General features: G+C 40.5%; 2 protein-coding genes and 1 long non-coding RNA gene across 4 annotated transcripts in view; 1 reads left to right on the top strand and 2 right to left on the bottom strand.

The window, feature by feature from the left end:
• Positions 1-956: 956 nt before the first annotated feature.
• On the bottom strand, positions 957-7,977 carry LOC136398794 (uncharacterized). Its single transcript, XR_010750045.1, has 3 exons — positions 7,903-7,977; positions 1,726-1,894; positions 957-1,330 (listed from the first exon to the last, which is right to left on the bottom strand). It is a non-coding gene; the product is annotated as an uncharacterized lncRNA (long non-coding RNA).
• A 102-nt stretch (positions 7,978-8,079) lies between these two features.
• Positions 8,080-26,551, top strand: part of TBPL1 (TATA-box binding protein like 1) — a 35,271-nt gene continuing 16,799 nt past the window's right edge. Inside the window, exon 1 of one of the 2 annotated variants that reach the window (XM_066373182.1) lies at positions 8,080-8,331. In XM_066373182.1, coding sequence (XP_066229279.1) covers positions 8,210-8,331 — 122 coding nt within the window. In that variant the 5' untranslated portion in view covers positions 8,080-8,209. The remainder of the gene's footprint in view (positions 8,332-26,551) is intronic. The other variant, XM_066373183.1, reaches the window with a different exon arrangement.
• SLC2A12 (solute carrier family 2 member 12) overlaps positions 23,088-26,551 on the bottom strand; it is a 79,392-nt gene continuing 75,928 nt past the window's right edge. The window contains exon 5 of the mRNA XM_066373181.1: positions 23,088-23,191. Coding sequence (XP_066229278.1) covers positions 23,146-23,191 — 46 coding nt within the window. The 3' untranslated portion in view covers positions 23,088-23,145. The remainder of the gene's footprint in view (positions 23,192-26,551) is intronic.

Genomic DNA, 26,551 nt, shown 5'->3' with positions numbered 1-26,551 from the left:
AATTAACAGAAGAAATACAAACATAAAAATTAATTCATAACACCGCTAAAAATGAATTGGGGTGCAACTAGAATATCAGATTAGTGGAGAATTTCTAAATCATATAAATTAAATGTCACCTTATAAATTCTGAGGAGGGGAGTGGAATGCAGAAAGAGGGGAATTAAAGGAACCCCCATTTGTATGTATGATTTGTATTGTCTGAATTTCTACAAAAAAAATGTAACTGGGTATTATTTGTGTAGAAAGAAGTTTATACAGTCATCCCTAAATAAACTATATGGTTAGAAATTAGACGATATAACCTAACACATCTGAGGATCTTTGAAACCCATTCACTTGACAAATGTCCTAAAAACCTTTCCAAAATGGAGTTAAAATAAGACACAGTGGAGACCTTTAATCCATGTGGAATTTACTTTTGTTATAAAGATCCAGCTGTATAATTTTTCTCCAGAGAATAGCCATCCATCTCAATACCATGTATTGTTTGTTTACCCTCTTCCAACAAAGTTGAAATGTCATCTTTATTATTTACTAGATTCCTTTAAATACATGATCTATATATCTATTCTTTTCCACTCATTTTTGTCCATCCCTGTCCAATTCTATACTGTATTTATTACTATTGATTTATAATGTTTTTATATCTGGCAGTTTAATAGTCTTCTTTTGCAAAATTGTCTGTTATGCTCCCACTTTTTCTTTTTCAGATGAAACTTCTGATTAATTTCATTAAAAATTGTCATTAGTTGCCTGACCGGGCGGTGGTGCAGTGGATAGAGCGTCGGACTGGGATGCGGAAGACCCAGGTTCGAGACCCTGAGGTCGCCAGCTTGAGTGCAGGCTCATCTGGTTTGAGCAAAGTTCACCAGCTGAAGCCCAAGGTCGCTGGCTTGAGCAAGGGGTTACTCGGTCTGCTGAAGGCCTGCAGTCAAGGCACATATGAGAAAGCAATCAATGAATAATTAAGGAGCCACAATGAAAAACTGATGATTGATGCTTCTCATCTCTCTCCATTCCTGTCTGTCTGTCCCTATCTATCCCTCTCTCTGACTCTCGCTCTCTGTAAAAAAAAAATTAAAAAAAATTGTCGTTAGCTATTGATGGAGTAATATTACATTTATAGATGCATTAGAAGAGAATTGACTTTACACCATTGATCCCTCTATCCAAGCAGTTTTGCACTTGCTTCTCTTTCCTCTCCATCCTCTGTCTCTGCGTCTCTCTCCATGTTTGTTCAACGTTGTTATCTTCTAGTGAGTATCATCCTTTTCCTTACAGAAGATGAGTCAGCCTGTTAACCTTAGTCCACACCTTCCCAGTTTCACTAAGAGAAAGGGAAATGTTTTGTTTTTGTTTTTCCCAGGTACAATTCAGTGTATCCTGGAATAGGACACTTTTTTACCTGGCTTGGTCATATACTGTATCCTCAACCCAATCAATCACACGAGCCAGGAAATTGGGAGTAGTGAGTCCAATCAGAAGACACAAGCCATACACTAATTTGAGCAGAGACAGTACAATATAAAAAAAAAATTATAACACAAGGGGTTGGGGTATTGAGATTGGCTAGGAAGAAAGCAAGCTCTAAGGACTATAGGAATAGCACATGTAAGGGGCAGCCACCACCCTCAGAATTGAGATAGAGCACCCACGGGAGACCCACCCCTCTAACACGGCTGAGCTCCAGACCTTGGTGGACAGGTTATGGCCATGGCTCACCAGATAATACAGCCTTTGCTATGATGCTGATAGGCAGAATTCACTGGAAACCCATTGTCTAGGCGTGGGGAAAGCAGTTCAAAGCGTGGTGTGTCCTGGAGGGATGCTCCTACAAAACCACACAAACGGACGGCGTGGGGGACGAGCTGCAGGAGTGGGCACCGGGGAGCTGCAGAGGTCGCAGGAGGGGAGGCAGACACCTGAGAAGCTGCTCGCATTGTGGAGTTTCATGCATAACAGGAAACTGCCTGACTACTGACCTTCCCTGTGCCCCTTTCTTCAACAAAACAATGCTGTGTTCCTCTGTAAGAAGATACTGTTAATATCTTCCAAGTGAAGTTCTCACCTTTTCCCAAAAATAAAGGGCACAGAGTCCTAGAAGTCTTTGAGTCTACTGCTGGCTGTATCAATTAATCCTCAAATTCAGTCCCAGTTCTAAAAATCCTGTCACCTAAAGATTAATTGTAAAGTTAACTTCTGTAGTGGGTTGCACTGTAAGCTCAGAAGTATATGTCGAACTCCTAGCTCCCAGTACCTGTAAATGTGACCTTCTTTGGAAATAGGGTCTTTGCAGATGTAATTAAATTAAGGATTTTGAGATGAGATTATCTTGAATTTAGAGTAAGCCCTAAATCAACAACTAGTATCCTCATAAGAGAAAAAAGAGGTGGGATTATTTATATAAATATATGTATTAATGGTTTATTAATTTTTATGAGTTATTAATGCAATACATACTTGTAGAAGAAAAAAAAGTCACTCCAGCTAGTAGATTATTATTCCTTGTTCTCACTTTGTGTTTCAGGGATAAAAGGAACCCCAAAGGACCACGTGATAGACTTATCTTCCCTTTTTGTGGAACCATCGCTGCATCTCCTGAGAAAGAAGCATTCTCTCCATGGGGACTAAAGTTTCCACCCCAGTAGCAGTCCAAGTTTCCAAGTAAGGGAGGAAAATTTCTGAGAGTGGATTATTAGGTGAAACTCCCACTGCCATACCTTGATTCAAATATATTCTGGCTATGGGCGAAACAGTACCATACAATGGTCTCTGCTCAAAATACATCCTGTAAGAAAGAATCGCATTTTCCCAGGGGGTTGCCTCCTGACTGGGCATTAACTGAGTCTTCAGCAAGGCATTTCACCGTTCGGTAGCCGGCTGCTTCCATGTGCTGTGTATGTGGTAAGATCTGTTCATTTCGTAGACATGGCCCTGCTGCTGCACTTCACTTCCTGTGAAATGAGTTCCCTGATCAGATCAGAAGTGGTGTGTGGAACACACTGGTGGTAGATAAGCCATTTTGTGAGTTCACAGGTAGTGGTGCTGACAGAAACATGACCACTAAAGGCCAATCCAGTTGTACAATGTGATGATTTTAATGATGAATCTTTGCTCCCTCAATGATGAAAGAGGTCTAATGTAATATACCTGCCACAAGATGACTTGTTCTTCACCTTGGGGAACAGGATCACGTCAGGGATTCAATGCTGTTTATTATTCTTGACAAGTTAGGCACTTGGCAGTAGTGTTAGCAAAGTGAGCTTGGTAAAGAGAAACCCGGGGGCTGAGTCAATGCAGTGTGTATCCCTACCACCATGGCCACTGTGTTCATGGAACCACTGAGCAAGCACTGGGGTGGCTGGGGAAAGAGGCTGGCTGACATCCACCGTGTGGCCCTCTGTCCACCTGATTATTAACAGTCTCCTCAGCACTGTCCATCCACATAGGTCACAAATACCTTCATAGTCTGTGCTCATTCAGAGCAATCCATCTATCTATATACCTCTTCCCCAAACTTCCTAGTCACAAATCTTCCAAACTATTTCTTGCAAGCCCCTGTCCATCTGGAAAAATCATTAGCAACTGCCCATTCTGGTCATCTCTCATTCCAGTCATAGTAGACAAAGAAGGCAGATTCTAAAGAAGCCTTCCATGTTTCAGGAGCCTGAGACCAAGAGACAAAACTTTCCTTCTTCAATGTCTCTCCAGCACTTCTGACAAGTTTAACACTGTGATAGCTAGCAAAAGAAGCATATTTAAAGGGTTAAGATTCATTTCACAGAGCAAACATGGACAGTGAATTTGGAACTGAGAGCAATAACTCAGTTATAACACAGGTGCTATACAGCTGCCCCAGCGTAGCTCAGACACAGCCTATCAATCACTGTGGCTGCTGCACCTCCTATTTAGACCCGCATGAGATTGGAGGTAGGCAGAGTAAAAGTAGTTTCCTCAAATAAGAGGGGAAAGTACTGGGCCCTGGCCAGTGGCTCAAGTGTCATTCCAGTGTGGCAAGGTCCCAGGTTCAACACCCACCCCGCCGTGTCAGGGCACATATGAGAAGCAATCAATGAATGCACAACTAAATGGAACGAGTTGATGCTTCTCTCACTCTCTCTCCCTTCCTATCTTGCTCTCTCTCTCTCACTCTCTCAACTCAATGGGGAAAAAAATAAAAATAAAAAAGAGAGAAGAGTCCTCTTCCCAAAAGAAAAGTTCTGGCCTGACAAAACAATAAGTGTTCCGTACACTCATTAGCTGCTTTGTGTACACACACACTGCTTTTGCCACTATCTAGTTTATCTTAGCATAAAGCAGCTATTACATATGCAGTTGGAAATCTCTACCTAGTAAAAGGAGAAGCTCGATGTCACATCCAGCCCAAATTCAGGCTCTCTGAGTGTAGCCAATCTTGACCAGATTCAAATAGAGCTAAATAAGGAATAATAAAACTTTGCCCAATGCACAAATATATAATAAAGGGGTGTGGGGTGAGACAACAAAAATTCGTGAGAAAGGGCAAAAATGAGGTTCAATGTGCAATGACTGTGAGCATATACATATCCTGTTGGACAAGAGTAATAAGAGTAAGAAGGACATTGCTTCTCCAGCAGAGAAATGAGATCTTTGGTCAGTGAAGCTGCCAAGACTTCCTTTGTCTATTATCCTCATAGACTCTGCCGTAGAGTAGTGAGCAGGAATATCCTGGGACTGCCCTGACAACTGAATTCATCTTTTTACAGACACCAAGACTGGGACATTGTCTTTGAGGCAGCAAATCAGTAGGTATCTTTTGCCAGGCTGACTTCTGGCAATACCTTAAAACTTACATGGCTGCCAGCCAGTGTCATTGGGGGAAATCCATTAGCTTGTTATCAGAAATCTCACTGAGACATGAGCTTTGAATATGGACTCTGACCTTCTGGCTTCTATCTCTTGGAAACTGGCCTGGCAACTCTATCAATCTCCCTAGATCTTAGTTCACTATCTTTGGCATGGACTTTATCTGAGGCCAAAGTCATAAAGCCATGCTACAGCATCAGACTCTATGCCCAAGCTGCACACCACTCACCTGGCATAACTGCTAAGGGGCCACAACAGAAGATGGGCAAGAAGAGTTCTGAGGAAGGAGGCATTCCTGACTCCTACCTTGCTTGCTCTGCTGGGTCTTCACATTCCTAGTGCATTAACTTTATGTGGGGGCAGAAATTTCAGCTGTTTCCATTGACCGAGTAGGTATTATCCGATCCCTATCAGTACTGGATTAACTAAACCATGACAGAAAGGACTCCTAACAATGCCATGTAAGTATCACCCCACTGTTGTCCATCTCTTTCATAAAGGCCATGCTGAACCAGTTTGTCTCTAGGGGAGGCAAACAGTAGCTAACATATCCCAATAGACTGATTTTTTAAAAACCAAGTTCATAAAAGCTAGAGCCTTAGTGGGCATGACTATCTGTGGTGAAGGATCAAGTTTTTTTTTCCTTTTTAGTTACCAACCAGATAAATGCCTTCATAAACACAAAATCACATGCTAAGTTGTCAGTGATATCGAATTATTAGGTTTCAAAATGTTCCTCTCCATTTCTATACCTATTTCATTGATGATTGGTACAGTCTGTAACTACCTTTGGTCTATATATCACATTTTAAGTAGCACTGACTAATCTAAGTAGTAAAGTTAACTATTTGCCCAACTTGTGTAGCAATTTCTGTATTAATTGAGTCTTATTCAGAACACCACTCTATTTTAATCTTACCAAGCACCTGAAAAATGGGGTTGTAAGTCCAGTGGAGATCATGGCATTTATCTCATTGTCTTACTTCTTTTATTGTGATTTCCTTGGTCATATATCGGCTAATGTGATAGTGTTTAAGCATTCAACAAGTTTATGGAGTATGTTGCTTGCAGCAAAACCAAATCCAATTCCAAAATGAGCAACTGTTATAGTGAGACAAATTGTTGACTGATTTATGACAAAACGGAGTTTAAAGTACGTAACTGATGTTCTTGATACCAGGTATCTTACTTGTCCCATGAAAAGAGAGTGCCTGATAAAGACCTCAGAATTGGGTCACTGTTGCCGTAATATTGATTTTTCAACAGTAGCAGTACTCACCGGAATAGAGCCTTTCCCCTGCAATTCCTTGGTAAGTCAGACCATGTTACTGTACAGCTTACAACCCTTCCTGTCCCCTAGCACTTGAAAAGTTTACAAGGAACTAAAGGTTCAAGACTTCAGCTTTTCTCCAACTTCACCTCATATTGCTCTTCTTGCTCTGATCACAATACCATCTACATTAATACTCCAGCTCAGCGAACTCTTAGCATATCCTGTTCCCTCTGCCTGGAACACAATCCACATCCCTCCCACTCCAGTTCCTTTTAGAGAACAGCTAAAATGTTACCTCCTAAAAATTGTCTCCCTATTAACACATAGACATTACTTTCTAATCAGCCTCTTGTACATTTTCTTCACTATACCCAGCACAAGCTGTACTTATTTAATAGTTTGAAAAATAGTTTAGTGCAGAAATTGAAACAAAATGGAAATTCTGTAATTCTACAGAACTTTTAATTGCTTAGATATTTTTCTTAACAGAGTGGAAAGGAAAAGATCAGGAGGCATCCTTGGAGACTCCCTAAATAATGAAATGTCCAAAATGGTTTCGTACACCCACCTCTCCAGAAAGTCAGCCCCTGCCTTCTTTTTCAGAAGTAGAGTGCCATCATCATTTTCTATCAATGATTCATATCAACTACTGGCCGGGTTTCCATAAGTCCGCCTCGTGGTCTTTTATAGGATAAAATCAGAGCTACCCATTGGCCTCATCCAGGGCCAGAGGCTCTGGGCCACGGCCCAGCTCTGGAGCAGAGCCCGCGCCGGCCTGGGAGCCGGCTCTGGGGGCGCCGCTGGGCTCCCGGGCCGTTACTCGTCTCGCTCCCGGGCAGCTCTCGAGGCTCCGCCGGGACGTCCCGAGGGCGCACTCCGACTGCAGCGCGGCCGTTCAAACCGGCGAGTGTGCACTCCTCGGGGTTCCCCGGGTCGTTTCAAGGCGCAGAGCCGTGAAGGGGATCTCAGTCCCCAGGGGCCCAGCTTTTAGGTGAGCGCCCCGCTAGGCCAGTCAGCCCTTGCCCGGCATCCCAGTCCCAGCCTGCAGACGCCCTCTCCCCCCTGCCGGTCCTTCCAGCCTCCGGTCACACGGCGTCAAGGCCGCCCGAGTACCTCGCGACTCGCTAGGCAGAGTCCCGACCGCAGGCTCAAAGGAAGTAAGGAATCTCGTAGGGAAAGGAAAGAAGTGCGACCTAAACTCCCTGCTTATCTATCTATCTAATCTATTTTATCTGTCTGTCTATCTATCTATCTATCTATCTATCTCTAATCTAATCTAATCTGTCCATCCATCCATCCGTCGTCCATCACCTATCGCCTATCACTCTACTTTAGGATTGGGATTAGGATTCCTTAATGAGAGGTTTACCACGACGTAGTAAACACGTTTAAGCTGAAAAAGAGAAGTAGGACTTTATAGTTGATAAGGTCTAAGCTTTTTGCTAATTATGTTAAATGGTGAACCTTTTCTAGAAATTAAATGATCTAACGAGAAAGTTATAAGGTTTCAACAACAACAACAAAAAAAGGCATTTATATTACACTTTACGCCAGAAATTACGTGCTCGTTTAGGTATCAGCTAAAAAGGTATAAGGGATAGTTTTCTTTTTCCCACCTTTATTATCTTTTTCCATCACCATTTATTCCCCCTTCCCATACCCTCCTCCAACTCTCCCTACCTCCTAGTTTCTCTGTGTTGTTCTTTTTATTTCCCCAAAACCTTTTTAAGCAGATCCAGCAAATGTCTAGCCCAACATTACCGAACCGCCCCTACCCTTACCAAACTTTGCCAATCTCATGGCACGAGGGGCCTGACTTCAGGACCAGGAAGGAGGAAGCGGAAGTCGAAACAAGGGCGTGGAAAGTGACGGGAGCAGTGAGAGCCGGAAATGAACGGCTAGCGAGGCACCCAGAAGCGTCCCGTTCGTTGACGCTCTAGTCTCTGCGCGTTGTCTCTATGCTCCCCCGCGTCTAGTCTATTTATTGTCGCGGGGAAGCAGCGGCCGCCCCGTACCCGGAACAACAAAGCGCGAAAGACGGATCTCGAGCCTCGGGGGCTCCTAGCAACGGGCCGGGGCGGGAGTTCCATGGAGACGGGGGAGCGCGCCCGCCTCATCATCATCCTTGTCCTCCAGCTTATCCTTCGCGTCCGACGCAACCGGCATCAGCGCTGCCGCCGCGTCCTCTGCCGCCGCCCCCTCTTCCCACGGTAACCCCACGGGCGACCCCGGGCGGGGGGGAGCGCGGGTGACTGGGCGGCCCGAGTGCCGGGGACCGGCGTCCAGGGGCCGGGCGGGCGTGTGCCGAGCCGGGGCCGGGCGGCGGGGGCGGGTGACTGGAGGAGGGGCGCTCAGGTTGGGGAAACCGGTCCGGGAGCCGAGGGAGGGTCCAGTTCTCAGGACAGGGTGACATTGGGGGGCTCTCGTTGAGGATGATGAGGTGGGGGTTGGGCGTCACTGCCGGGGAGCGTTATTCAGCGGGGTGTGGGATGAGAAAGTGGTGTTTCCCTTTCCGTGTTAGCCGCCGCTGGGAGAGACTGGAGATGGGAGATTCCCCGTCTGTCTCCGTGGAGCACTCACCCCGGGGAAGCGCGATCGTGCAGAGATGCTCCGGCTCCGTTGTTTCCCGGAAAACTTGAGCGGCCTCTGCCGCGGTGGAGGGGGGGGGGGGCTCCCAAATATCGCCTTTGTCGAGAGCCCAGCTTTATATTATATAATTCTGTATTAACCAAAAATGTGAAGAAGAGTCTAGAAACTGAGGAAGATAAAATAAATTATGGGTAGGGCTGAGCTGGGGCTAGAGTCGGGATAAACGCTTAGTAATATTAGCCAGAAAGAATCCTAAAAGTAAATTTAATTGGGAAGGACGGGTTTTTTTGAAAACGCTCTTCTTCTGCCGCGATGTGCATTTGCGGGCTGTGTCAGTGTGCTCCTTACAATACGGCTCAGACTGCAGCCAATCCACATCTGTGAGCCCTCTGACTGCATCTGTCACCTGCAGTTCCAGAGCGACACTGGCAGTTAACCAGCGTGGGCTTGTGTGTCGAGGGTTAATACCGGTGCCTTAAAATTGGCTCAAGAAAAGAAAAAGGAAACAAGCCTGGAGTGATTTTTGTGTGAAGAAACAATGGCAGATTCCCTGGGGAAATTGAAAAAGAAATATAAGGAGAAGGTTCGGCTATAAACAGCAGTCTCTTTGAGAAAGTTTGAGAAAATGGCAGTTCATTCAACTGGAGAAGGGACTTTTACCACTACAGTATCATGCTTAAGAAATTAGTTTGATATGTCCGTTAAATACTTACTGGTTTATTCTACCTCTTTAAGCCTTACATCACTAACTACTTAAAGGTTTTATGCTTTCCAGAACTATTTTGTTCAGTAAAGGAGGTTTTCCTGTGGCGTACTGAAAGGCTACTATACATACTACAATAATACCATTTTTGTGTTCAGTGAGAACAAAGCTCTCACATAGACTTGAAGGTTAAAGATGAAAATAAGACTGATACATCAGAAACAATTAGGTCAGGCCGTTTCTGTTTGTCCCCCACCTCTTTTGCTAAGCCTGGCTTCTCTTAAAAAAGTGTCGTTCTTATTTCCAGTCCCCTCTTTTTATACTCTTTGCTCTCAAAATCAGTCTCAGAAACTGTAGTGTAATCTACTGTGTGTTCTTGAATATGACTGATGCCAGAAGAGAGAGTTTTTAACTCGGACTTTTTCATGGAATGGAGTTTCCTTGTCTCTTGTTAAAGGAATTTCATGTGCCATAAGGTGGACAGTTTCCTTTAACAGAGATGGGAAGTGTAAATAAATATATATTGGGAAACTTAAAATTGCGTTTTAAGACTCTTAAGAAGAAAAACCCAATATTGTCATTTTTAGGTTAATGAATGAAGGACTGTTGCATAGTCTTTCCGTATGGCTTTTTTGGTGAAAGATATGCTGGGAGATGACCATACTTGAGGCTGCTGGATGTCCAGCCCCAGGATTTTCATAGTGCATGTGAGACATGTTGAAATCAATTCTCAGTATCAAAGCTGCCATCACAGTCAGTTCATCTAGACCAGTGGTTCTCAACCTTTCTAATGCCGTGACCCCGCAATACAGTTCCTCATGTTGCGGTGACCCCAAACCAAAAAATAATTTTGGTGGCTACTTCATAACTGTAATTTTGCTACAGTTATGATTCAGAATATAAATACCTGATATGCATTATGTATTTTCCGATGGCTTTAGGCAACCCTGCTGGGGTCGCGACCCACAGGTTGAGAACCGCTGACTAGACCTATTAGCTGTTGCCTGTGTACCTTCTGTGTTTGAGTGGCAGGTGTCATGCCCTACTGTCCACCTTGATTAACAATACAATTTCTGCTTTCCCTGCTCTCTGCTGCAACACTCCTGATATTTGGTGCTGCCTTATTTCCTCTCCTTACTTGTGTCCTAATCAAAAAATAACTTTTTAAAAATGCTATTTGTATTACGTCTTTTTCTCAGGGAGTTTTCATCATAGGTCCTTGGCCTTTCCATTAATGTTATATTCTTTTCATTCATGTTACTTTGTTGCATTTTCCTTCTTTCCATATCCCTCCCCTTTATTTGGAGAATTTGAGTGGTCATGTCAGATGTTCTGTACTCATTCTGAATAACTGTTGGTTGTGCTTAAAAGGTAAGGGCCTTATGCAGAGATTGTATTGAAATAAGGCATGTAACAATATTTGAACTTTTAGAATAAAAGGTGTTTTAGAAGTTCAGAAGTAATACTGTAATTGTAGACGTGGTTACTTTTTTAAAAGATAGAGGACTATTGTAGAGCCTGCTGTGAGTTTTTAGTTGAACCTTAGATTTTCATAATTTATAGTCTAAAAAACTTTTAACATCAGTATTTTCTGATCATTTTGCTTCTGAATATTAGACTAAAATTACACTTTGACATATTGGGGGGACAAAGTAATTCCCATAAATTTTTCTTCATGTGGAAAATGTATATATATGTGTATAGAACTTGTTATAAAGTATACTGAATACATATGATATACACAGCTGAATATTTTTGGAGAGTGCTGTTTCATATGGATGTAGCATGTTATTTAAAAACCAGAAAATATTGTATAAAATACTTCAGTGGGTGTCAGTGCTGTTTTTAGGTGAAAGAGGCCCCATGATAATCTTGTGATTGATTTCCTTCTGTTGCATCATTGGCCGTGTGATGACATTATTATTGCTATGAAAAATAAAGTTTAAAGTTTTTTTTATAGTAGAGTGTTTGTTTCTGTGTCAAAACCTGTGGTGTTGTGAAAATTTAGCTGTATTGTGACATTTGAATTAATAAAGATTTCCTGCAGTTTACATCCATATTTGTTGCACCTTTTATATGCCTGATGCCACATCAGGTGTGCAAAGCTAGACAAAAAGTGTTTCTCTTCTGGTGCTTTTTGTGAACTTGTAAATTGCAGAGAAATAACATGCATGGAGATCAAAATACAACAGATACAAATTTGAATTTTAAAACCTTTATTACATCTTGCCTGGTGCTGATATAGTTACTAGTGTAGGGATTTCTTCATGCTTGCAAAATTAGAAGCTTCTTGAGGTTCAGGACTGTGATGAGTGGCCACCATGTTGTATGTTCCTGCGTATTTTGAAGATTAATGTTTATAGAAAGATATATATTTTTATTTTACTTGAGAGTTACCCCAGTAAATAAGGGGAACCATTAGGCATCTAATCTAATTAGTAGTCTAATTCTTGATCCCAAATTTTCAACTTTTTATACTGGCTGCTAGTTATAAGCCACAAAAATTTCTTAAACGTGATTAGGGCTTCTTTTATTTTCAACCAATTCAAACAGTAAACGTAATGGCTAGTGCCTTGAGTAGATACGGTATTTACACTGTCACATTCCTCCTAGTTTGGGAAACTTCAAAAGGGTGAAAATATATACCTATCTGACATCTTGCAGGCCACAGACACAGTCAGCCTTTTATTCAGAAGAGAGGTGGTGTATGTGTGTGTAATTGTAATTGTGAAAAAGCAAGTTTTCAGAAATATGTCATTTGAAAGAGATTAGGTCATGTCAGAAATTGTGCAATCTGGTTTCATCTTGTGACTAAAGGATGGAAAAATATAGAATTTGATTCTGATGGCAGGTGTCATACTGGAAGCATGCTTCTGGAGAGCCCATAACATGTTAAACACACACGCACATACACACACACACACACACACACACACACAAACACACTAAGGTGAATTCTGGAACAGCTGATACCAGCCTTCATGTAGGAGTCAATAATGAAACTTTATAATTTCACCAAAAGAAATGCAGCACAAAAGTTTCGCTGGCGACTTTGACTATGCAGTATTCATTCAGCAAGAAAGAATACGAAAAATCACATTGTGTGTTAAGGACAGAGTTTTCTCAGGACATGTGTAGGTGACTTTAGTACTTTGTGTTTAGCATAAACATCGATCTATAGATATTGGTCTATGGTAGGCTTTTGTTTTTTAACACAACTTGTTTAAAGAAGTAAAATTTTGTCTTATTGATTAAATGGTGTTCACCTTCCTCTTCCTGATAAATTACAAGTATTTTCACTGAGACAGAACGGTTTTAATCACAATTAGCTGTACTTTCTTGGGATTGGGGGTAGTATAGAGTAAAGAGGACGGACTCTTAATACAACCTGCCTGTGTTCAGCATGGTGGTTATGCTGCTCATTATGGCCTCGAGCAAGTTACTAAGTGTAAAGCACTGAGAACAATGCTCAGCATGGTTAGATGAAAAAATATTAGCTGGTGCAAGTAGCAGTGGTACTTGGCATTACATTAAAGGTGAACCATTAGACCACTTGAATGCGTTGTTTTCTTTCATTTGGAGGCTTTCTATTAAAGCATTGAAATTCTTTGTGATTACTAACTATTGGACTCATCTCTTCTGTTAGGTTTTGGAAGCGGGGAAGCACTTTTGTTTTAATTTTGAATTGTCACAACAGGCATCTGGTTATCACTTATGGCAGATGGACTAAGTAAAAGACATCTCTGTTTCTTGGAAAAAGAAGGCCAACAAAGCCTTGTCTGGCACTGTGTTGAAGCTATTGAAATGCTATTTCCCTGTGGACTTGACTGCTTATTTAGCTGTATGGGACTTCTGAATAAAAGCAATAGACTCCAATGGTTTCAGTTAGCAGAATTAGTCTTTCTTTAAAAGACACTATTTTTTATTTGTATAACCTTATATGATGGTAAACTTGAAACTTGTAGGTATCATTGTTAAGCCATTTAACTTGAGTTTTCTGTGTCACTATAAATGTTCTAGATAGTAGCCGCCTTGTAATTTTAGCAGTAGCTGAACTACTTGCTCTGCTCCAATAATTCACGTGGCTCAAGAACAACTGCATGAAATTGCAGAATTACCTGTTTATGGTAAGGCTAACACCGGACCCTCGGGCTACCTAGTCAGGGGAATAACTTGATGATTAGAGCTTTTTTTAGGCTGCTACTGAAATGGCTAACTTTAACGTCCAAATGTTAGTTTAGTTTTAGTTTTAGTGTGTACATTTGATAATTCTAAGTAGAAAATACATATTATGCTTAAATACAATGAATTGCAGACTTTTTCCTATTTTGGCTCCTACTGAGGTCTTAGTTTTTAGTTGAAATAATATTTTTATAAAATATGTATAATATAAGTTCATATAAAATAGATTATTTAAAAGTATGTTTTGCTTAAATGTACAGGGGCAAAGTTTTATAATCCTTTCTTCCATGTTGTGCTGTTTGTTTCAGATGGTTTTTGTGCCCCTCGCAAAAGAAGGTTGGCAAATATGCATATATTTAGAGGTGTGTGTTTTGTTTTTCTGTTTAAAGAGAATAAAGTCTAGTTGACACTGTTGATCTATTTGAATAATAACTACGTTGGCCAGAATAGATTTAGTATTGATATAATATTGTTAATAATATTTCCATAGTTGTCATGGATTCTGGATCTAAAACATGTTGATATAAGCAAGGAAATGATCATGGCTATTTTACACACACACACACACACACACACACACACACGTTCACACTATATTAGGGGATTGTTAAGAAAATAAGGCTCCAAGGTGTCAGTACTATTGTCCATAATAAAGCCGGCCTGTTTTGAGATAAAGATTGAACACATTGTTAATGTGTCCCAGTGTTCTTTCCCCCACACTATCTCAGGGACAGATGTTACAGTCCTTCAGATATGAAGCCAATAAAGCCTAAGCGTGTAATCTAGAAGTGCAAATACGGAGATGGGTATTTGGTTTTTCACTTTGGTCAACATTTTATAGAACCTATTATTATCTGCACCTCAGCTAAAAATCATAGTGAACCTGAAACTTTTGTGGGATAAGAACAACTCATTCCTTTTAGTTTACCAGATACTTTTGTCGAGCTACAAAGTCATTTTCTTCTTACCTGCTGATGGCTACAGTGAGCTGCTTGCGTATCGAGCTATTTGTATGCAGGGGCAACCTAGTGAAGTTGTAGTAAGCATCCCTTAATTGCTCATGGGTTGAACACATCCCAGCATCTCTGCTGGTGGCAGCTTAGGTAGTTGTAGGAGACACAACCATGTTGAAGGCACAGTCACCAACTTATTAGATCTTTCCCAACACAAACTTTGCTCATCTCAAAGGCACACTAGATTTCTTTTTTTTTTTCTTTTGTATTTTTCTGAAGCTGGAAACGGGGAGAGACAAACAGACTCCCGCATGCGCCCAACCAGGATCCACCCGGCACACCCACCAGGGGGCAACGCTATACCCACCAGGAGGCGATGCTCTGCCCCTCCGGGGGCATCGCTCTGTCGCGACCAGAGCCACTCTAGCACCTGGGGCAGAGGCCAAGAAGCCATCCCCAGCGCCCGGGCCATCTTTGCTCCAATTGGAGCCTCGCTGCAGGAGGGGAAGAGAGAGACACACTAGATTTCTTAACGCGGCTCTCTACTGTTTTTGGTGGTGGGGGGGAACCTGAGGTAAGGGATGTGACATGTTTTAACAGTTCACAACTGATAAAAAGCTATATTAATAATAGTTTTATCATTTTCTCAACAGCATATTGCTTTTGTAAATCTTTAGATTAGTACAGCAGAGAAAAACCTTTGACTGGCCAGTAATCTTGAAAATTCTGCTTCAGTGCTTAGTGTAAAATTACTCAGATAATTATTCATTTGTTTGTACATTAAGATTATGTGCCTTAATTTTTCTTGTGTTGTATCCTCACCCTTACTTTGTGAAGAGAGGGATATCATCAAACTGTTTACTTGGATGGTTGCCATGCCGAAAGTAACTGACAGGGTAGCCAGTCTTGACCAGCTCTCATGGAATAAGCTGAGCATATGGGTGAGCTAAGACCCTTAGGGGAGCCGTGGAGAGCATAGCTCTTAGGGGAGAGGAAAGGAAATATTCATAAAAAGTGCTGGGGGTCTGTATGTGTGTTTTAATTAAAAGAATTCTTTCCTTACATCAGAAGTGTATTATATTTCCGTATTTGCAGAAGCTTCTGGGGTACAGTTGTCCTTCAGGATTTGGGGGTTTGAACTAAAACCAATAATAACATGTTAGGTGCAGGAGCACTCAGCGGAACAGACCAGAAAGCGACCTATGGGAGTAACAAGATACTGTTGGAGAATTTGAGTGGTTTGGGGTTACCAAGATTTTCTTTGTTACAGTAAAAAATGTTTACTCTCCCCACTTTTTCCCCACCTCCATAATTCTTTTAATTGCTCTTAAAGTGTTCCTTTAATTCACAGCTGTTTATTGAGTTGATAACCAAGACCCAGGTACTAACCCAAATTTTAAAGACACACATTTATGTTGAACAGTTATCTTCAAGGAGCAGGGTGCCCGCAGTCTAATCGACAGCAATAATACCACAGTACCTTTGTGTTTGCCGTACCCTCTGCGTGGGGTATTCTTTCTCAGTCTTTCGCGTGGCTGGCTCCTTATCCTTCAAGTTCTGAGGTTAAGAAGTTTTCATCTTTGAGGAAGTTAAGAGGCCTTCCTGGATTATCCTTCTAAAGTTTCTCTTCTGTCCTCGTATTTCCTGTATAACATAGATCGCTGTTCTCTATGTTAATGTGTCTCTATTCCTTGTCTGTTTCTTCCCCTCTGATACAACTGTCATGAGAGTCCCTTGCCTATTTTGTTCTGAGTTCAAGTCCAAGTGTCTAGCCCCAGTGCTGGGTTCACATTAGTTACAAACTAACTGAATGCAATTACGAGTAATAATGTGTTAGTTGAAGGAGTGGGAAAGGGCATCCTAGGCAGACATAGAATCAGGAAAGGGTCTGCTACTGCAAGAGGATTGAATAGAAGTTGAGACTGTTAAATGTATTGGAAGTAGAAGTAGTATATTGCAAACATGAGCTTGTAGCATTCCAAGCAAAGCAAGTTAGATTCTGTTTTGTCCATGTAAGAGAGCCAAGAGATGTTTCTTTAAGCAGGGTGTGGCACAATTAGGAAGATCATTCTGGTTACATATTTGGTAGATGGACCAGATTGCAAGCAGAGTTCCATTAGAGGGCAGTAGCTGTGGCCCTGGCCAGGTGGCTCAATGGATAAAACGTTGGCCTGTTGCACCAGAGGTCACAGGTTTGATCAGTGAGTGAGTACACAACTAAGTGGAACAACAAAGTGAAATGAGTTGATGCTTCTCTGTCTCTTCCCCTCTCTTTCTCTGTCTTTCCCCTCCCTTCCTCAAATCACTGGAAAAACATTTTTTTAAAAAGCTCTAAAAGAATGATATGTGAAAGCCTAAAATAAAAAACTGGTGCTTTGGATGCAGAAAAGACGCTAGATCAGAAAAGTTAACTGGGTCTAAGAGAAAAAAGTGATGGAGGATTATTCTGAAACTTCTGATTCAGATGTGTGAGTGTTGGATGGTGGCTTCATTAACTAAAATTAAGAATCAGGAGACAGCAAGTATGTTTGATGAGAATAATTAATTTTGGATGTTTGGTTTAATTTAATGAACATGCCTACCAGACAGGACTATGGGTTCAGATCTCTGATAGGTCAGGATTGATGGTAGGAACCAAACACTCATGTTTAACAATTGAAGCCTGAAAGCTTAACAAAGAAGAGAATGTAAGGCAGTGAACTTAAACTTCAGGGATCTAAACTCATTTGTGAATATGAAGGACAGTAGCCTGATCATGTATACATCCAGGTTTGTGTGTACATACAGTGTGTCCCTAAAGTCATGGTGCACTTTTGACCGGTCACAGGAAAGCAACAAAAGACGATAGAAATGTGAAATCTGCACCGAATAAAAGGAAAACCCTCCCAGTTTCTATAGGATGATGTGGCAGCATGTGAGCATGCACAGATGATGACGTAACATCGTGTATACAACGGAGCAGCCCACGGCCATGCCAGTTGAGATGTGGACGGTACAGAGCAAAGTTCAGTGTGTTCTGTGGCTCGCTAAATTCAAATTCGTGACCAAAGTGCAATGTGAATATCGGCACGTTTATAACGAAACGCCACCACATAGGAATAACATTACTCAGTGGGATAAGCAGTTGAAGGAAACCGGCAGTTTGGTGGAGAAACCCCGTTCTGGTGGGCTATCAGTCAGTGATGAGTCTGTAGAGGCTATACGGATGGCTACCTAAGGAGCACTAAAAAATCTGTGCGTGAGCCCACATCGAACTGCACTGAATAGGTATGAAACTGGGAGAGTTTTCCTATTATTTGGTGCAGATTTCACATTTCTATCGTTTTTTGTTGCTTTCCTGTGACTGGTCAAAAGTGCACCATGACTTTACGGACACACTGTATATAATATCAAGGGGTTCCTTGCCTCTGGAACCTCTTGAGCTCTTCAGGGCCTGTTATGGAATCTAAGGAAGAACTTCTGATTTAAGGAGCAAATGGAAACGTGTTTGAGATGGGAGGAGACCCGAGGACAAAGTGCCTCAGAAGCCAGGGGTGGGGTGGTACCAGGGGGAGGATTTTGAGCATCAGGGTTTCCCAGTGCTGTATGCCCTGGAGAGCTCCAGTAGGAGGTAGTTGCAACTGTGACGTTGGATTCAGCGGCGAGCCATTCATTCATAACATTTTATACCCTGCAGAGGCAAAGGGTGGATAGAGATGATTTAGTGCATGAATCTGAGTCAAGGAAACAACTCATGGTAGACAGAGTGCAGAAATCTTGATGTTTTCTATGATAAACAGATCTGATATGAGACGATAGCCCCTTAAAGACCTGTTTACTGAAAGGAAAATTCCATTATTTTGATGACTATTGTGGCATCGTGTTTCAGCCCAGCATTTCTTAACTAGGTGGCCATTAGAAACAACTTGGAAGTGTTTTAAAAATCAGGTCCCTACAAAGGTTAGTTAATCAATATCTTTGGAGCTTGAGCCTCTTCCATAGTTTTTTGTTTGTTTTGTCTTCTTGTTAAGAACCAGTGTTCCTGACCTGTGGTGGGTGGTGCAGTGGATAAAGCATTGACCTGGAATGCTGAGGTCAGTGGTTTGAAACCGCGGGCTTGCTGGATCAAGGCACATATGAGAAGCAGCTACTATGAGTTGATGCTTCCCACTCCTCCCCCTGCCTTCCCTTCTCTCTCTTCTCGCTAAAACCAATAAAAAACAAACAAACAAAAAATAAACAAAAACGAGTGTTTTAATCAGGACACTTCCTTATCACTCATGTGGTGTATGTAAGACTCTTTTACTTGTATGTTATTAATTGCTCAGTTTACTATCGTACCAGTTTTAAATCAGTCCTGCAGTCTTTCTCATAGACCTTACTTTCAGTTTTAAAAGTTATGGCTTTCTTCTGATCTTTAGCCAAATTCTTTATATGTATCATTTTTGGTGATATATCTCTGAATCAAGTAAAATCTAGCCAGTGCTAAATAAAATCATAAATTCTTTATTGTGCTTATATGTGGAAAGAGTTTTTATTCTATAACCGTATTTGCTTTTATTTATGTTACATTTTCTACTAAATAGTAAAAACTGTTTTTAACAAGGACAGTTTGAGTTCGATACGCTATTTTCCAAGGAGTTAATTTCATAGTCTCACCTTCCTTTTCTAACATGGCAGTCATGCATGACATAGACCTTTGACAGGTTGTCTACATAAGCACAGACATTTTATATGAAGGATAAACTTATGAAGGCAGTTGAAAGGAAACTGTCAAAATAGGAAATTTTACCTGTTATGTTTTTATCATGCAGTGCATTCTCTGATTAAATTCCTGGTGAGCTGTCAGCAGTTCAAGTTTAGACCCTGAATTCACATTTTTTAAATATAAATCAGAATAAAAAGAAATTTGAACTTTAGTCATGCATGCCAATCTTGACACCAACCAGAAGCTTAAAGAGTGTTTATTTGTTTTGTTAGCTGCCTAGTGAATTAATGTTTACACTTGCAAAGACAGTAATAATCTTTATAAAATTATGCTGTTTCATTAGCATCAGCGTAATGGCAAATTAGTCGCACAAACTGGAGTTCCTTCTCAGTAACTTGAGACAAATATGAAGATTTTCTAGGAAAAGATAAACTTCCTAGTTTTTAAAATGATCACCCATAATATGAGGAAATCAGGCACATGTGAGGCCTGTGGAGAAAACTGATGCCTTTATACTTGGAATGAACATGATAAATTATACTTTAAATGAAAGAAACATGGAACACAGTGTTGTTGCAATTGAATATCCAAACCAACAACTATTTGTTTTTGTTTGAAATGACTTTGTTGTTACTGGGGACTTCTTAAAAATTCACCGTTAAACTTAGTTATTTTTAAAATACTGATTTCATTTACCACATACATCAAATTGTATTCTTTACTTTTACCCCCTCTCTTTTAGACTAGAAGGAACATGATCTGTTTTTGTGTTCCAAAGTTTGAGGACCTCAGTGAATAACTGGAAATTCTTTTTATTTTTGAACATTTCTCTAACCATGGAAGAATGAAGAAAGGAGAATAATAATAGTAACAGTGAGACTAGTTAAATTTGAATGCTTATTACCATGTGCAAGTACTATGCTATGTGCTTTGCATAAAATTTCAATTTTCACAACGCTCTGTGATAGGTAGTGTTATCTACCGTATTTATAGCTGAGGACAAGGAGGCATAGAGGCATTGAATAACTTACCCAAGGTCACATGACTGATAAATGGTAGAGTCTGGATTTTTCCCAAGCAATCTGCCCCAGAGGCTGAGCTCTTAAACTTGTGTCTATGTGTAGCTAGTGCTTTTTAATAATCTCAAGATAATAGTTAAGCTCTTACAGACATTATATTGAAAATGGTTAGTGCCCTAGGAACTATGCCAGGGCTAGGGACAAAAATAAGATTTGATAATGCATCTGAGAAGCTTGTTGGAGACATATAGAAATAGGAAGTTTCACTAGGTTATAGAAAAATGCAGTGACAGTGGTATGCATAGCAATATGGTAATGGGACTCAGAGTGGGATATTCTTTCTCAGTCTTGGGGATCAGATGGCTTAGTCCCTTTGATTTCTTATTTTACCCATCATGGTTTGAAAATTCTCCTCTCCAGTCTAGACCTAGACCTGTCCTGAGTAATGGACTCTTATCTGATTTTTCTCTCTCTCGGATGTTTCCCAAGTTCCTTCAACTCAGCATGTCTGAAACGGCACCTTACCCTCATCCTTTTACTGTCTCCCGCAAACCTGCTGTCCCTCCAGTGTTTCTGTTTCAGTAAATGGCATCCCAGGCTACAAGCCTGGGCTCATCCTCCACCTCCCTCTTCCTCTTCCTGTACCAATTGCAAAGCTCTGTTCACTGTCTCCTGGAAGTGGCTCTCCTCCCTCTGCTGCTCCGCGTCGTCCTGCGCCCTGCCATTGCTGCACTGCCATCGTCTCCGGGGACCGCGCTGTGGGCCCTGACTGGGCTTCTGCCCTTCCTGTCTTCCAGCCACTCTCCTGTCACTGAGGTGACCCTGAGGTGTTTTAAAAAACAAAAACAAAACAAATATACCATGTCATCTTTTGCTCCTCTTTTAGCTCACCATGCTCTTAGGATAAATATGAAAAAGTTTTAACGTTGCCTAGAAGGAACGATTTGACCCCTGTCTGCATCTCCGGCGGTCTTACGCCAGTCTCCCACACCCTCGCCCCACTCCAGCCATGCTGTCCTCCTCTGGTCTGAACGGTTTACACTGTTAACTCACCTCGGAGCTGAGGACACGTGCTGGGCCTTGTACCTGGACTATTTCCCTTTTTTTTTTTTTTTAATGTATTTTAGTGAGAGGAGAGAAAGAGACAGAGAGAGAGGAGGTGGGGGAGCAGTAAGCATCATCTCCCATATGAGCCTTGACCAGGCAAGCCCAGGGTTTTAAACCAGCGACCTCAGCATTCCAGGTCGACGCTTTATCCCCTGCACCACCACAGGCCAGGTGTGTGTACCAGTCTTGTTCACTGCTGGACCCTACTCCCTTGCCTGGGACAGAACACTTAGGTTTCCAGCTCACTGTTACAGACTTGATTGGATGGGGGTGATGCTGAATTGTAGAACAAGCAGGAGTGTGCCTAGACTCTAGAGCAGGAATCCCGAAACTTTTTACACAGGGGGCCAGTTCACTGTCCCTCAGACCATTGGAGGGCCGGACTAAAAAAAAAACTAGGAACAAATCACTATGCACACTGCACATATCTTATTTTAAAGTAAAAAAACAAAATGGGAATGAATACAATATTTAAAATAAAGAACAAGTAAATTTAAATCAACAAACTGACCAGTATTTCAATAGGAACTATGCTCCTCTCACTGACCACCAATGAAAGAGGTGCCCTTTCCAGAAGTGTGGCGGGGGCCGGATAAATGGCCTCAGGGGGCCGCATGTGGCCCGCGGGCCGTAGTTTGGGGACCCCTGCTCTAGAGAGAGGTCATTTTTAGCAGGAAGAGTAGCATAAGCAGGCAAAACACTAATATTCTTTACGTATAAGAGCCTTTATAAATCAGTAAGAAATCTCAGAAGGAAAATGGACAAAAGATTTAACAGTTAACACAATAAATACTATTGGTAATATTGGGAAAGTTCACCCTCTTTTATCATTCAAGGAAAATCAGTCAATTCAGTATTGCTGTTTTTTTATATCTTGGGCTATAAAAGATTTTTACACAATTCTTTGTTGACTAGATAAGTTAGCATATGCATATGATCCCAGTCTTGTTTAATGTGCACAGAAAAATGTATAGATTTAGTAGCCTCAAAACATGTCTACATAAGCATAGCAAAATATTGGTAATTATCACTGTGGTGGGTTTATACATAACTTTTCTTTGATTTATTTGTTTGTCTTTGTGATGGAGGGACAGATAGGGACAAACAGACAGTAAGAGAGAGAGAGATGAGAAGTATCAGTTCTTCGTTGCAGTACCTTAGTTCATTGATTGCTTCTCATATGTGCTTTGACCAGGGGGCTCCAGCAGAGCCAGTGGCCCATTACTCAAGACAGTGACCGTGAACTCAAGCCAGTGACCTTTGGGCTCCAACCAGCCACCATGAGGTCATGTCTATGATCCCACGCTCAAGCCAGTGACCTCTGGGTTTCAAACCAGGGTCCCCTGTGTCCCAGTCCAACACTCTATCCACTGCACCACTACCTGGTCAGGCTGATTACTTCTTATGTACTGAGAAAATGGTATGCTGTCTTCTTTAAAAGCCATACATTAAGACATTAATTTTAAATACTAAATCTGTCCAAAATTTTGCTTTTACATAAGAAATTGATATGATAAAATTCTCATCTTTGGGTCTGAATCCCCAAATTTCAGGTTATATTCAGTAAAATATACTTTTATTTCCTTGTTATCTCTAATCAGACATTAGTTATAATTAATGGTAGCACTGACTAATATGATATGACTTTAATAGAGCACTTTTTAATTGGTGAGGTGCTCATTATTCTCAAAACCATCATGTGGTGAGGGAAGGGTGGGGTTGACCTTTTACAGGTTAGGTAGGAACGGTTCAGAGCTGTCAGGGACTTCATTAGGATCCAACTCTTAAACATCCGTGTTTTCTTCCCTTCTGGATACATTGTAGTACCTTCTGAGATAGAGGGTTAAGTAGGTTACTGTTTAAACATTAATATGGTTTGAGTATTGGGTTGTATATTCTTAAATTGCCAAATACTTTTTTTTTTTTTTAAACTGGAACTTCTTTATGAGAGTGTAAACCACTGACTTACCTTTCCTTAAGCACTCAGTCAGCAAATCAGCATCATTAAAATTGTTCTTTACCACCTTTTAGGTATAATATTTTTAAAGACTGAAGCATAAAATACACTTCTCTTTATTATTTTTTTAAATAGGTAGTCGCTGGCAGCCTTCATGGTTATTGTTAATTAATTTCCATTAGACATTTTTATAGTTTTCTTAATATGGATTTTTAAAAATTGTAGCAATTCATTTTGATGCTCACTATTCACATGAATGCTACCTGCTTACCAGTCTTCAGAATTGGTATTTGATTGAGTCAGAGAGATAGTAGTTGGAGACATGTAATGAACATAGTTTGACTTAATGTAATGATTTGGTACATCAAATACTTTTGCTTTTACTTAATCGTTTCTTAAATGTTTTATATTATTCATTGGTATAATAGGTAATCTTTTCCTTGAGAAGTACAAGGGTTTTTGTGACCAGACATACTATTAATAATTTTTTTCATTTGGTTCTAATACTAAAATGCCAACCCCAAGGATTGATTCCTAAAGTATAAGCTCATGATAGAATGTTACCCTGCCAAACAAATGAAAGGTTTTGCAGTTTTGATCACTGTCTATGCCGTCACCCTTTACTGCATCTAAATTTTTTTTTTTTCTTACTGCTCCTTTCAACACAAATGCATGGTGAAAGGAAGTGGGAAGTTCAGAATTAGGGTGTTAATTTCACTTCACTAACATAATAACTCTAGAATTAAAGTACAAATTTAGTCTTGGCTGGATGCCTCAGTGATAGAGCACCGGTGCCCCGGGTTCAGTTCCTGGTCAGGGCACACAGGAGAGGTGATGATCTGCTTCTCCCCTCTGCTCCTTCCCCTTCTCTCTCTCTCTCTCTCTCTCTCTCTCTCTTCTCCTCCTGCTACCATGGTTTGATTGGTTCAAGTGTATTGGCTCTGGGTGTTGAGGATGGCTTTGTGGAGCGTCTGCCTCAGGTGCTAAAAATGGCTCAGTAGCTAGCATGGCCCCAGATGAGCAGAGATGATTCCCAGACGGCTGTTGCCAGGTGGATCCCAGTCAGGGCACATGCGAGAGTCTGTCTCTCTATCTCTTCTCCCCTCACTTGGAAAAAGAAGGAAAAAAATACAGATTTAGTATATAATTCCTAAGTTTGTCTGTAGTGTGTCTTCATCTAAGATGTTAGAATCGGGAAATTTAGAATTAGATGGGATTTTAGAAACTCTCTAGTCTCATTTCTCACTGAACAAAAGACTCATTCTATAACCTTCCTAACGGTTGGTTAATTTGTAGCCCTATCCCCCTTCGTTTTTTTTGACACTCTCTGTGGGGCCCCTATTTGGCAACTATTTGTTTTTTGGTGTGGCTTCATGAGATCTACCTCTGTGTGATCTCATAAAATAAAGTTTCATTTTTGTTCAGATATTTGAGAACTGCCGTCGTTCCTTTCTTGTGCTAAATGTCCTGAGACTTTCCTCATACAACTATTTTTATATCTCATATCGTCCTATTTTCCTCTGGATGTCAGTGCCCTCTTTAAGTGATAAGGTTAGTATACTCTAGATGTTTCAATAGCAAAGAAACTATTGTTTCCTTTTGCCTGGACACTCCTATATAACCTAGGCTTTCATTTTTGTGTGTGTGTTTTTTTGTTTGTTTTCCTTAAAGTAATAGAATTAAAACTCCATATTGTCTTAGTGTGACCAATTATGAAGAAAATTCTCTTAAACAGCTTTTTAAAATTAAGGAGATTTTCAGATAGTAATGTAGGGAGGATAGTGTAACAAATATACTCATATTATCTGTCACCTCAATTCAACAATTGTGAGGAGATAAAGCAGTGATATGGCATTTTTTGTCTTAAAATACAATTAACTCTGCTATCTAAATCAATTCTGAATAGATTATCTAAATTTGTTTGGTTCCTATGGCGAGATTCCAGATATCAAGGGAGTCATCTGAAAATTTATTCAAATCTATTTGTTACTGAGGTCAGACAGTTGAAAAATGACTGTATTTTAAAGTAAATTACAGACATGACATTTTCCATTGAATATTTCAATGTGCATGGCTAAGGAAATAAGCATATTTGTCTATATAATCAGTCTTTCATCTAACATAATTAACAGTAATTCCCTAATACTATTTATCACTAAGAATTTGTATCTCTTACAGCTGTTCTCTTCAAACTAGGATCCAGTGAAGGGCCATGGTATAATACAGATGTTTTGGTCATTTTAATAAAAATGTGAACTTCACATTTATTTGTGTTAAATTTTATTTTATTGATATTGCATCATTGAACTCACCCAGAAATCAGCAGACTTTTCTTTAAAAGACCAGATAGTGACCATATTAAGCCATGGGTCATTTGTTCTTTGTCAGAACTGCTCAGCTCTGCCATAGTTGAAACATACAAGCATGGTTATGTTTCAATAAAACTTTTTTTTATAGAACAAGCACTGGCCCCTTGCCTGTGGTTAGCTGACTCCTGCCTGACCTATTATGATCTAGGTTTTCTCTGTCTGTTAATGTGGCTATTCTCAAGCTTTATATCAATTCATTAAATAATATGTGGTTATAATATTCAACTATGTGGATTTATCAAACAGTAATAGCTGCCATTTAATAAACATAATGCATGCATTGTACTTGACATAGATAATGAAACTAAATCTTTAGAAGCACCCTGGGAAGCACAGTGGTGTTACTACCCATTTCCAGAAAAGAAAAGTAAGATATGTGCTGAACTATTAAAACAGGTGTAAAAGAACAAAATGTTTGATTTTCTCCATCCTGGTCACAGGTATGTGTTGAGAGACTGTCAAGTGGAGTAACCAGTTGGAATCACTGTACAAAATGTCTTTTCCCTAATCTGCTATTTTGGGAGCTTTATGAAGAATAGTTGGTTTAAATGGCATGTGTTTCTTTTAGAAAAGAATGATCCCTAGCAGACCATGTAGGTTCATATTGTGTTTGCCAGTTAGTCTATATCCAGTCTTCCCGTTCTGCCATTTCTTAAATCATGGATGGTAATTTTGGGGTTAAATCTGTTAGGCCCCTCCCTCATTATCATCATATGTAACTCAAATACATTTTAAGTAGCTAGAATCTAATTTTCTGTATTCTAAAGTTTATTTAGTTTTATTTATTGTTTTTTGTATTTTAATTAGATTTTAGAGTAGTATTTACTTTGTTTTATGACTGTTTATTGTGACCTTTTTAGTTTA

The sequence above is a fragment of the Saccopteryx leptura genome, chromosome 3 (genome assembly GCF_036850995.1).
Source record: "Saccopteryx leptura isolate mSacLep1 chromosome 3, mSacLep1_pri_phased_curated, whole genome shotgun sequence".
NCBI classification, from domain to species: domain Eukaryota; kingdom Metazoa; phylum Chordata; class Mammalia; order Chiroptera; family Emballonuridae; genus Saccopteryx; species Saccopteryx leptura.
The sequence above is the reverse complement of the archived record's forward strand: the minus strand, read 5'-3'. Positions and strand labels throughout refer to the sequence as shown.